This window comes from Trichoplusia ni, chromosome 7 (assembly GCF_003590095.1).
Source record: "Trichoplusia ni isolate ovarian cell line Hi5 chromosome 7, tn1, whole genome shotgun sequence".
Taxonomy (NCBI): domain Eukaryota; kingdom Metazoa; phylum Arthropoda; class Insecta; order Lepidoptera; family Noctuidae; genus Trichoplusia; species Trichoplusia ni.
Genome location: NC_039484.1, coordinates 3,351,745 through 3,364,518, shown reverse-complemented (window position 1 = coordinate 3,364,518; position 12,774 = coordinate 3,351,745). Strand labels below are relative to the sequence as shown.

Below are 12,774 nucleotides of genomic sequence, written 5' to 3'. Positions count from 1 at the left end.
CTAAATTGTCAAACATTTGTAACCCCCGGGGTAATGTAACGTTCAGATTAAACTATTGTTAACTATAATACCTGTAGTTTGGGCGACGTTAAACGTTATCAGATCTGCGAGGTTAAGCCGACGCTATCAAGGTCAGTGTTTGGTGGTCATTATTTGTGGACTGTTTCTTGGCTATTTTGATTTTTGTGTTATGTAGCAACTATAGTGTTCCTAAGCGGTGTTCGGCTGAGATCGGTAACCTTACACGTGGATAACAATTTAATGCATAAGATAAATGTAAGAGGATAATATAACTGATAGTTCTTACAGTTACAGTTTAAGAATTTAATAATAATAATGAACATGATACAGGCTCCCTTTCAAATTGTTTACTTCAGGCACATGTTGGTTTCAACTGCAAGTACCTAGAGAATATTTTTCAAAAGTGAGGAGACTATTTCAACTCATTTTATGAGACCTCAGTTGGAATTGATAAAACTAACTATGGCTCTGTCACTAAATTAAGCAAGTCGCGCCTAATGCATTCAAGAGATTTCTGATCTTGCATGTTGTAAAAATTCAAATCGAAATATATCTAGTAACTGTTTAAATCTTGTCTAAAATCGTAATAAATTCTAAATAGGGTTGGAGGCTGGTGTTAAAATATTCTTTGAAATGAAAATCATCGGTAGTAGGCGGAAGTGCCCCCTCGGTACCTCCACAGAATGGCACGTGTAGGGCGAGTACCTCCAGACGATAACTTCCAAATAAATATATCAGACTTCTCTTTTTCCTTACACGTGTCAGTTTTTTCAAGGGCAACATTCCGACAACCAAACAAAATGTAATAAAGCGATGTCTACAGCTCGTAATATTATATTTTTCATTATTAATTCAAAGAAACACGAAATTACGTAAATACTTCAAATAGCTCCGAGTATGTCTAATCGCAGAAAATCGTCGAACAATGTATTACGTAGGAAATGTTTTATTTTGAACAAAACATATGAGCGTCGCACAAAACGCCCAAAACCATATTTTAGGGCTCACGTTAATTTCGGCGTCACAAATGTAGCGCTCGCAAAATTCGATTCGGCGACATTGTCATCCGAGCAACGCGCCGTCAAAGAAAATATAATAAAAGTGAAAAAAAAAATACTACATCACATACGGAATAAAATAAAGTAAAATGAAATAAAAAGACATGCGAAGGAAATACATAGCCATTTCTACACGATGCGCACACATACGCCGCGTCCAATTTATAATATTGTTTTCCTTGGATATATTTTTTCACTAGTGGAGGGGTGGGTGGGGGGTGGGGGGGCGCCTCCCCGGCGCGCTCCCCCCAGATATTATTAAAGACGTATACTCACACATTCTTGCCGAAACGGAGTGTGATTAGATTAATATACGTTCGTGTGTTTGTGCCCGTGTCTCGGGGGGTGCGTGCGGTGCGGCGGGCGGGGGGGGGGGCGTATGATTTGAGGACGGACAGCCGACCTAATACAATGATATGAAAACCTTTTATAACCTGTGACGGTGAGTGTCAGATTTCAAAAAGATGCTAGTAATATGTGTATAATTATGTCGGCCGATATAATGAGATCCTCTTTTTCCTGGTCTGGCGTCGGTAAGACAATGCTCGTCATTGTCTCACTGAGGAAGTGTCAATCAGTGTGATACCTGCGGAGAGTAGCCACGTGTAACGCGATAACAACACCCTGTATCTGTTCGAATAAGGTCAAAGGTCTTTTTTCATACAGATATGTAATAGGTACTGATACATCTATACAGGACTAGGAAGCGGCGAAGGGCGCACAAATCTGGGAGCTCCCTATATTACGTAGTCTTTCTGAAAGCACTACTTATTAACTTGAATAACTGATTTTATTCTGTTTGGCGTTTATTTTTACACAGTGCATGAAGAGAGTAAGGTCTGAGGGATGAAATCATCTTCATGTCTTTTTGAAATTGACAGAGGCATCATCAAACTGAATGAATGATAATTTAATTACGACAGTAACGATGAATATTCAGGAAAACAAGAGTTTAAGAAAGTACGCTTCTTAAAGAATTAATAATGAAATGTTAGGGACCTTTATTAAGAATTATCTTCATGAATAGTTTTCTATATGAGCAGAGTCTGCATTGCATTAAGCAGTTGAACTTCCTGAAATCTTCTTCTATCATAAACTTTACTACAAAAAAACACTATTTCTTTTAAGATATTCTCATCAGCTTAGAACAGAAGACTTTCAGTTATATCCTGAGTGGTTTTTACTTGAAACATGAACATCTATACATACAAACTTCCGCGTTTATAATATTAGTAGGAAAAAGTAGTATCTATACGTACTTATCTATATAGATATAAGTTTTAATTAAGTACGTAATATTAGCGAACATTCCTTCTTTTCACTTTGACAATAACCGCGGAAGCCTTGTATTCCGGGTATGCCCGGATCTTCCCGGAAACCTGTCCGGGCGCGGCTTTAATACGAGACGCACGATGAATAACGTGATGATAGTATTGTACGAATGGACTTCTAAAACTTGGACTTCTAAAATTTCTATATGTATGTGTGATTCTGAAAGTCCATTATTTAATATCTTTGTAAAGTTAATTAGAATACAGAAAAAACACTGCTCTTCAAAGTATGAAATATGTATTTAGCCATGTTTAAAATAGTTTGATTTCAGTAAATAAGATTAAAATAACTTCCTGAAAAAGTTTATTACGCTCAATATTACATTCGATTAAGTAAACGTATGTTATCAAACTTAACAAACCAAATTAGAAATTGTAAAATTTAAAAATAACTAATCCAAACAATTTTCTAAGTTTCTTGTATTATAAAACAAATTACACAATAGTAAAGAATTTGTAAGCAGTTCTATTTTAAAAAGTTGTACTACAAACACAAAAAGTTGAAACGGCAATACGAGTGTACCGATACATTTTGATCCATCGCTTGCTCGCTACTACAACAATAACATTTTTATTGAAACAATCGTTGTAAATACGTAATGGAATGCGAAATGGTCGTCGTATCGTTTAGTGTGTGACCTTCGATCCTTTTGCGATGTTATATCTGACCCCACTGACCTGTGACCTAACATTATGTTTGTGAGTTTTACAACGGACGGACATGTTGGACATTATTGTTATAACCTTTTTATTTCTAAGCTAAGATGGATTTTTAAAACGATATTTATATCCGCAATATTATTTATTTAGTTATATATTCTATGCGTCTTTAGTGTAAACTAAACATTCGTTGCATTATCTACTGAATAGGTCAAGAAATACTACGCGTCTATATTTATACAAAGTTAATTATCAATCAAAATAATTTTGGACGAATATCGAGAAAGTTTAAATACTTAAAAAAAGCTGCTAAGTTATTATACCAATAAGCTTCAAAAAATCAAGTTAAGATACACTTATCTCTGAATAGTGACTCTCTGTTTTTAGTTAGCTTTAATTCTCAATCTATGTGAATTGGGATTTGTTGACGCTATATTAACAGCAATTAAACTTTCCAAACACAGTGAATTCATACAAAATGTTTAAAAAAATAACATTTTCTCCAAAACAGGAAACTAAGCTAACATTAAAAAGCTCAACAACAAAATAGATAAAACTAATCTTTGATTTACTACATTTTTAATTTAGCTTATCTGTACCATTATCGAAACCAGGCGCAGAGATAAAAATAAAAATTTTTTCGACACAAAATCAATACGCCTCGGTAACGTATGATACATACATATTTATGTATGGATGTATGGCCGCCAACTTGCTCCCGATTTTTATCTAAAGCCGCGTTCAGATCGCCTATTTTTTTCGTTTGATTGACGATTTTTTTTGTCGCGTGACATAGTGTGTTGTTAAGATATTGTAAACTTATGAATTTTGAGTGGTTTGTGAGATGTTGTATATTTTTTGTTTTTATGAGAATGGACTTAATTTCGATGAATTCTTCTTCACATGAATACGGAAGTTAAGTTATATGGTATGAATGTTATAACTACATATGTAACTAGACTAGGCAATGATAAAAAGTTGTGCACATATTTTCGGCTCTTTCGGCGAAGATAGCAGATATCACAAATTCATGAGATACGGCCTGGTGACAGATGAACCTACACATAGAGTGCAGACCCTCAGAAGTCCTAAAATTCAAGCATAATACAAATAAAAGTGAATACCTTACCAAGTTCAAACCTCCACCACTTACATCATATTGACTACAAATTGATAATAAATATAAATATTTCCCTCGTTTTTCTTCGAATTTCACAGATTTTCTTGTTAATGGTTGTTTCTGGAATCGCGTCTGTCCGTCCGTCTGTACGAGACGTCTGTCCTTGATTGTTTTGATATCGTTACGCGTGTATAAATAGCTTCAGGGACGCCTAACTTTGAGACATTCACGCTTGCTAATAATATCCGGATATGCAGCTTTAATGGCAGACGATTTGTAAATATAAAATGTAGAGTCGGATTTTTTGCCTCTAGACTTAAACTGAGTGAACACAGTATAATAAAATCGGTCTGTCCTTCAGGCATCACTACTTGCATGGAACATTAATCAGTATTGGTAAACAAAAATCATTACTTTAGTCAATTTTGATTAAAACGCTTTTAATATCTAGCCCAGAAAACTACCGCGCTACGGCCAAATATAGAAAAAGAGTTTTTACGTTGTCTTTATATTGTTTAATTTAGCTTTTTGCTTTCAGTTTTATCAGGCTCGCAAATATCCAATCTAGAACAACAACATGAGTACAATTGAGTTCAAAGTTATAGCTCTCATAACTACAATTTGTCAACATATGTAAATGAGGGCAAAACAAAAACGAAACGGTAAAAAAATAAAATCATTAACATCGAGTATGTATTGTTTTGTTTACTTGTGCTTACCCTACACACGATAAAAGGGACATGTATTATACCATATTTGTGTGTGGGGACATCTCTGCCAACCGCTCTTAACTGTTGATTTGTTAGCGGTTTGGGGTTCCGCAGAGAGATGAGGAAAACCTTCGGAAAACTTTGATATTATAGTCTAAGATTTATCTTTTGTCATAAGATTCATTTGATCATATGGTTTAAGAAAATTAAATTAATGTCAATAACATCTTAATTAAAACTACAGTGTTAAATATTTACAGTACCTCTAATAGAACTTGTTATTTTTTAGTACTTTCGACCTTTCGACGTCCACTGCTGGACATAAGCCGTTTCCAAAAACAATAGGTATTACAATACGTAAATTTAATGCTACTTTAATACAAAAACCCACTACCAAACACCTTAAACTGTCCCACCCGGGAATCAAACACCGCCAAGCTAATCGTCTACAATTAGGTCGTCAATCGTTCCACTTATATAAGTTAAAAGTGTAAAACGTGAATAATTGCATTATAAGCGGCTGAACGCACAGAAGTAATATGGGTTCTCCGGAATTAACTGTAATTAGTGAGACGGTCTTATAAACTTAATCAGGTCAATGGAAAACTTTAAAGAACCCATAGTTTTACGTTAACACTTTAATTTATAGCTGAAGTTTTAGTTTCAAGAATAAGTTTGCTTATCAAGATTCAGACAGACTCATTCATGAAATTCACACTACAGATTGTAAATAAATTCAATATGATTGTTTCATTTTAAATATATCTGAAGTATCTGTAGAAGCTAGTTCTTTCTTTTATTCAAAAAGTAGTTCCAGGGTTTACCGCAACCATCTCACTCTAATCGTCATTTATGTTTAACTTTAGGACCAATAAATTAACAAATAAATTGATATGGAGAACCCAATCGATATCGCCAATAGTCACGCATTCAAGTGCGCAGTTTTAAAGCACACCCACGTCAGTCACACGCGTCAATTATAAAATTATAAGCCCTTAGCCCTTATTCTGTGGGCCTAGCACCTGGCGGGGCTGCGGGGACCGGGTCGCGGGTTCGACTCCCGCCCCACTCCTGATTGAATATAAATACACAACAAACGACACTGGACAGAGTTGATTGATGACGTATTGCATGTTATTTTAAAATTGTACTTTGTGTATGTTTCGTGAGGGATTGTGTAGATTGACAATTTATGTTGAATGACTGGCAAGCTTTACGAAATGGCATATGAAGAGTACATTTCGTTCTCATGAAAATAAAATATTTTGCATAGTAACTATGTATTACACATGAATTGCTTACAAAATTACGAATTTAGCTTATCAGGCATTTTCAATAATCTATTCGTAGCTAGTTTTCAGTACTTCAAATAAAAAAAAATCATCAATAATGCCCAGTTGAGTGACAGTCATTAGTCAGTAATATTCCTCGCTCTAAGCAACAATACCTCAACATTAACCTTAGCCAGAACTTCATAAAACCTTTAACGAAATAGTTCACAAAACAAATGAAAATCGTCAAAAATCAAGCTGACATTTCGGAAGTGAGTCGGGGCGTCGGCGTCGCGCCGGCGCCCGCATGTCATTTCGTCGGCCATTATAAAATGTCGGCCATAATCGGCCTTTATTTTTATTTTATTTGCCAACCACCCACCACCCTCGCGACCGATATTTCAAAGTTAACGACTTAGCCGTAAAATATAGCACTTGACTCGAAAAATTGTGAATGAATATTGAGTGGCGTTCGTTAAATAAGGAACAGTTTTTTGTAGTTGTCATTACACGTCGCCGCGGTGTCTATGTTTTGGTTGCGTTGAAGTTTTAAATAATATAAACCTTAGAAAGTCAAATTCGTAAAAAATATAATGATTAATAAAATGGCTTCGCTACATAACACGCCGTACATTAAACGCGTCAATTTGTTTTAAAAAATTATATTATACATCGGGAAAATTATTCAAAGGCTTGGGCTTTAATGGATACGTATTGAACTCCTATTTCCCATAAAAACTAAATCAATTGACAAACAAGATAACCTATATTCTCATTTCAATTAATTTTATCATTCCATGAAGTTTTTAATACATGTACGAAGTTTATCACGCGTTATCAGGCTTCCGATGCAAAAGCTATAACGTTTTAACAGACTGAAAAAAGGAGCAGTTGATTGATTTTTTACCATACTTTTACAAGTGGTGGTTGGGTATATTTTACTATGGTATATAATATTATGACCCAGGGGAACATGTTGTAGTGGTCAGAAAGGTATTTCACGTAGCTTCGGAAAATAATACGCACGAGGCATTCCAAGAGATTGCTTTTGAAAATTTACTTTAATTTGTTATTCAATGCAGCTCAAATTATTATTTTTTTCGTAAAATATAACTTATAACTGTAACTTATAATTAGGAATGTGCTAAAAAAAGAGAGACCTGCACTAAATGTTTTTAGTAACATTTTGTCACACATTAATTTGATTATTCGGAATTAACTTTTCTATCACTTAACAAACAGATCTTATTTTGTATACTCTCATTTAAAGTCAAGATTTTTATAGCTTCAATAGTTACAAATTTTTTTTACATGCCATGATCAATGACCCCTGTAACCATAAACCATGTCATAGATCATCTAAGTACCTGTATTATATCCTACATAAAAAAGCTAGGAAATAAAGAATTTGAGCAGAACCCATCTTAAATTACAATAACACTTTAATAAGGCAAATTGATGTCGGTCCATCCAGCCTGAGGAAGTAATTAAACTTGTTTTTCGACTTTTTAATATAAAACTTTTTACTTTGGTGGTGAAAAAATGCCATGAAACATCGTCGGGAAGCCTGTTTATACCAAGCAAGGTTCGTTTTTAAATTTACGTGTTTTTAAACTTTGACGTTAGGTTGTGTTCTGTTTTAGACTTTAATTAAAAAATTGCTAAGATCTCGTTCAACGTTATCATTTAGACAATGATAATGATTTTTAGTTAGGTAATATAATATCAGTTAAGGTTAAGTTATAAGTTAGTAATTGTTCTTTTCAAAATTGAGTTAAAATAAGGTGCAATATGACTTTGTATCATAAACCTCAACCCTTTAATCCCGGAAAAAATATCCTGGGAAAAGATTCTCTTTTATGTGTTATTTTACTGCGGTCATCAGTTAGAATACTTACAATTTCACAATTGAAAAGAAATGAAATGAAATAATTTCTGAGTAGGATATACATATATGCATCATCACTTATACATGTCTTTTTTTGAGAACGATAGAGTCGACATTGTTTTCTGACTACACTGAGAAGAAATGACGAAACAACCCAGAGTTTGTTTCATCATTGCAGTCACTTTTAAAGTACAGACAATTTTATTCAAATTGACTCTTTTTAAGGTAAGAAAAGATGCAGATTAGGTGTAAATGTGACAGCTGTGAAAAACACTAAGCAAATAACTTACAAAAAAATGGTCTTCCACCCCTTACCTAATCAAAAAAAAAATCAAACAATTACACACATTTCTATTTTTTATTTAAACCAAAAAAATATAAATTGAACACTAGATTTATAATACCATAACTTATCGATAACTATTGCGTAGACAGCACTATGATAGAGTGAGAGAGAGGCAAGAAAGAGACGACAATAGGGGCTCGACGTGTGTGTGAAAGAGATAGAGAATGTGATTTGCCGCCCTTTCGATAGTGTTTCCAAATTTTTGGAAAGCGGCGGGTATTGTTTGTTGTTAAGCTTGGTTTACATGGCGTCGCGCAATATAAGTTGTTTTTGAGAAATATTAATCGATAATTTTATTCATAATATATTTAATACAAGACTGAATTTCGAAAGATAGGATTTTGTAGAAAAAAAACATTTTTTTTGCTAAGTCTGTCTTGTATTATAGATATAAAACTTTATTAAAATCAGACATTTTAAATATTTAGTAAAAATCATGTCAAACAAAATGAAAACTGTATCAAGGCAGTGTGACTGTGTACCTATTGTTTAAAAACTTACAGAAATTCTGTCATAAATTGTGTGAGTTGGAACCACATTTTATTATGCCTACGTTAAATACAGTGTCGGCATGTGAGCCGACCCGCGGGGTAATGCACCGGCCCCCTGTCAAATAATCGTGTGCGCCAGGGGTGGCAGGGTGGGACAATAATTTTGCTATTTTCTAACGAAAAAAAAATTAGAAATACAGCACGCGTTTTTACTTAAAACATCAGTTTTATACGCGCACGCGCACGGGATCGCACGTGCCAAAAATATTTTAGAAAAATTGTTTAACACTTTCGCGAGTGATTGTACTATTTTTGTAGAGGATTTTTAGTGATGATAGTACTTGTTTCTTAATAAGTGTTGTTAACGTGTTTTGTTGATCACAATTATGGTGATTAGGACTATGTGGTGATGAGTTGTGTGGTGATCAATGGAGGCGATAGATCTTAGACAAGCTAATAATAGGTGAGGCGCTTTCTTATTGGAATCTTTTTGTCGATAGTGGCTTTGTTGTATTACCGTACCGTAGATACCATATACTAGAAATAATAAGTCCCTAGAACTTCATTCGGTATTGCAAAAATAAAAATTGTGATCTTAGTGGTTTGGAATTAAATATAAGTTTTTTGAACTGAATGCTAAATTACAACGATGCGGAATATTGTAACAGGGATGAAAACATGTGAATATTGCGATTTGTGAGAAACTAGAGTGTACTGTGATAAATAAAATACGACAATACATAAATATAAAGAAACTCTTTGAACAGTATCTAGAACAGCTGTAGTTTTTAAATCTTTCTAATTAATGTACCTAATAGATTACTGACAATAACTTCGGAAATAATAAATTATTAAATAATATCTTGAGTACTTACTTTACCATTTATTTCTATAAAACATTAAACAATATTTACTTATAGCTATCAACGCTAAACTAACTCCCCCATTATATTGGTTTTGGGAACAATGAACCGCTATCGTATTTAATTTCCGCACGACAGTCGTGTCGTGCTGTGTGTCGGGTGAGCTGTAGTAACGAGTGCGGTGTTGTGTTGCAGATGCGGCGGTGACGCGATGTCAGTCGCGCCGGCGGTGAAGCGCGAGCTGGAGCTGGAGGGCGGCGGCGGCAGCCCCGGCCGCAAGCGCCGCAAGCAGGCCGCGCCCAGCCGCGCGCCGCCGCAGCCGCTGCCCGCGCCGCCGCTCGACCTGCACGCCAAGATGGCCGACATCTACAAGAGCGCGCTCGCCTTCGGGGAGCTGGGCCTGCCCGCCTTCGACCCGCTGGCGGCCTTCCGCCTGCTGCCACGCCACGAGCCGCCGCGCATCTTCAACCCCGAGGCCTATTGCGACCTGTGCTGCAAGGAGTTCTGCAACAAGTACTTTCTGAAGACCCACCGCGCTAACAAGCACGGCATCTACGACGGCGGAGAGCCGCAGCCCGCGGCCCCTCCCCCCGCGCAGCCCTCGCCCCCGCGCCGCGCCTCCGACGAGGAGTCGGGCGGCACCCCGCGCCGCCTGTCGCCGGACTCGGCGCGGCGCGCGCGAGACGCTGGCTTCCAGCCCGACGCGCTGCGCCGCCTCGGCGTCGTCAACCCCGAGGCCTTCTGCGAGATCTGCTGCAAGGAGTACTGCAACAAGTACTTCCTGCGCACGCACCGCGAACGCCGACACGGTGTGCCCGCGCGCCGCTCGCCCCCACACGACCACTCGCCGCCCGCCGCCACGCCCCCAGGCCTGCTGGCCACCCCGCTCGGAACCCCGCTGCCCACCCAGCTGGCCACGCCACTCGCCACCCCGCCCGCCATGCTGGGCCCGCCACCCGACACGCCGCCGCGCTCGCACTCGCTGCCACCCCCGCTAGACCCCGAGGAGATGGCCGAAGTCAAACGAGAATGTGAGGACGAGCTCGAGGCGGCCCTCAGAGACGGTCAGACCAGTCCACTCAACCTGATCGTGGAGGAGCGCGGCGCCGCGTCCCCCGGCAGCGCCAGCGAGGAGCTGCGCAAGCTGCAGACGATGATATCGCAGCTGAACGAGCTGGCGGCGGAGCGGCTGGCGGAGGAGCCGGGCGAGCCGGGCCCGCGGCCGCCGTCCGCGTCGCCGCCGCCGCCCGACGAACGCCGCGCCTCCTCCTCCGGCTCCAGCTTCTGCGAGATCTGCAACAAGGAACTGTGCAACAAGTACTTCATGCGCACGCACATGCAGCGCATGCATGGTATCTCGCTGGAGAGCGGCACGCAGCTCGGCGGCGTCACCTGCGACATCTGCCACAAGGAGCTGTGCAGCAAGTACTTCCTGCGCGTGCACAAGCACAACACGCACGGCATCCCGGCGCCGCCCGCGCCCGCCGCCGCCGCACCCGCCGAGCCCTGCCCGCTGTGCGCGCGCCGCTTCCGCGGGCCGCGCGCGCTGCGGGCGCACCTGCTGGCGGAGCACGCGCCGCCCGCCCGGCCGCCGCCGCCGCCGCCGCGCCCGCTCGACCTGCTGGCGCGGGACAAGCCCTACGCCTGCTCGTACTGCCCCTTCACCACCGACGTGCTCGCGTTCCTGTTCGCGCACGAGCGCGCGCACGCGCAGCAGCAGGCGGGCGAGCCGGCGGAGGCGGCGCCCGAGCCGGCGGGCAGCGGCTGCAGCGAGCTGGAGGGCGGGTCGCTGGGCGCGGACAGCGGCGAGGGCGAGGCGGAGGACGCGCAGTACTCGTGCTCGCGCTGCGAGTTCCGTGCGGAGGGCTTCGCGGCGCTGGAGGCGCACCTGCGCGCGGCGCACGGCGGCGCGGGCGCGCTGCTGGCGGTGCCGCGGGCCCCGCAGGCGCCGCTCACCATGCAGCCCTTCGTGGTGGAGGAGGCGGGCGGTGCGCTCAGCCTGGTGCCCGCGCTCGTGTTCCTGCCCGTGCGGCGCCGCGCCACGCGCCGCGCCACCGTCACGCTCACGCTCACGCCGGCCTAGCCGCCGACGTAGCATACGATCGCTGAACTGTACTAACTACATTTAACGCTGTGTGCCTTCAAGCGATTGCTAATATTATGAGACGTATTGTAAAGGGAGATGCCGCCCAGGCCGCCCGCCCGAGGCGACACCGCGCGGCGGCCGCGGCCTCTTTTTTGTCAAAGTCTAACTTCATATATTGAGAATTATATTGAACGGGTGATATATGAAACGTTGCCGCTTATAAATTCGATTATTTATTATTATCTCCTCGATGTTCCGTCGGGTCGGTCCGAGACGAGTTTATGAAACGTCGATTTCGATCGGGAGAAGAAATACACCCTAGGAGTAATTATTATTTAAAGGTATTGTATCGGTGAGTGTGCGCTCACGATAGCGTCGTAGTGCCGGTGCGATGTTGATCACTGAGGGCGCCGGCGCCGCCAGCCGGCGGGACGCGCTCGCGCCCCGCCAGCGCCCCGCCAGCGCCCCGCCCGCGCGGCTACACTACGACTACCGCTCTACCTCACGACGTTAGTTTTTATATTAGCTGTTATTGTATAAATTATATTTTGGAGTTACAATAAAGTACAAATATAGTTAGTGCGTTACTACAGACGCCGGCGCCGGACGGAGGCCGCGCGCTCCTGTTGCCTACTCGATACTATTTATTGTTGTCTACGAGTGACTTAAAGCACAAAGATACGTACTATTGGGCAGTGATCAACATTAAACGTAATTTTAGTATTAAATTTGATTAGATATGTGGTCGTGGGGCTCGGTCAGACGGGTTTTGTTGTGTCACACACCAGCTACACGGGTCCTAGCGGGGCGCGCGGGCCCAGCCTGCCGCCCCGCGCCCAGCCCGCTGCAGACTACTATTTGTATTGTAATCGTAAACATTATGTTACTGCCACCGGCGCCTGCGCCGCTCCACTCTGCGCTCATATAAA

At 41.3% G+C, this 12,774-nt stretch overlaps 1 protein-coding gene across 1 annotated transcript; it reads left to right on the top strand.

Annotated features, from left to right (window-relative positions):
* The first annotated feature begins 8,932 nt into the window (after nt 1-8,932).
* LOC113496150 (zinc finger protein 628-like) lies at nt 8,933-12,297 on the top strand. Its single transcript, XM_026875280.1, has one exon. It carries the CDS (start codon nt 9,971-9,973, stop codon nt 11,840-11,842), a length of 1,872 nt encoding a protein of 623 aa, XP_026731081.1. The 5' UTR covers nt 8,933-9,970; the 3' UTR covers nt 11,843-12,297.
* The last annotated feature ends 477 nt before the right edge of the window (nt 12,298-12,774 follow it).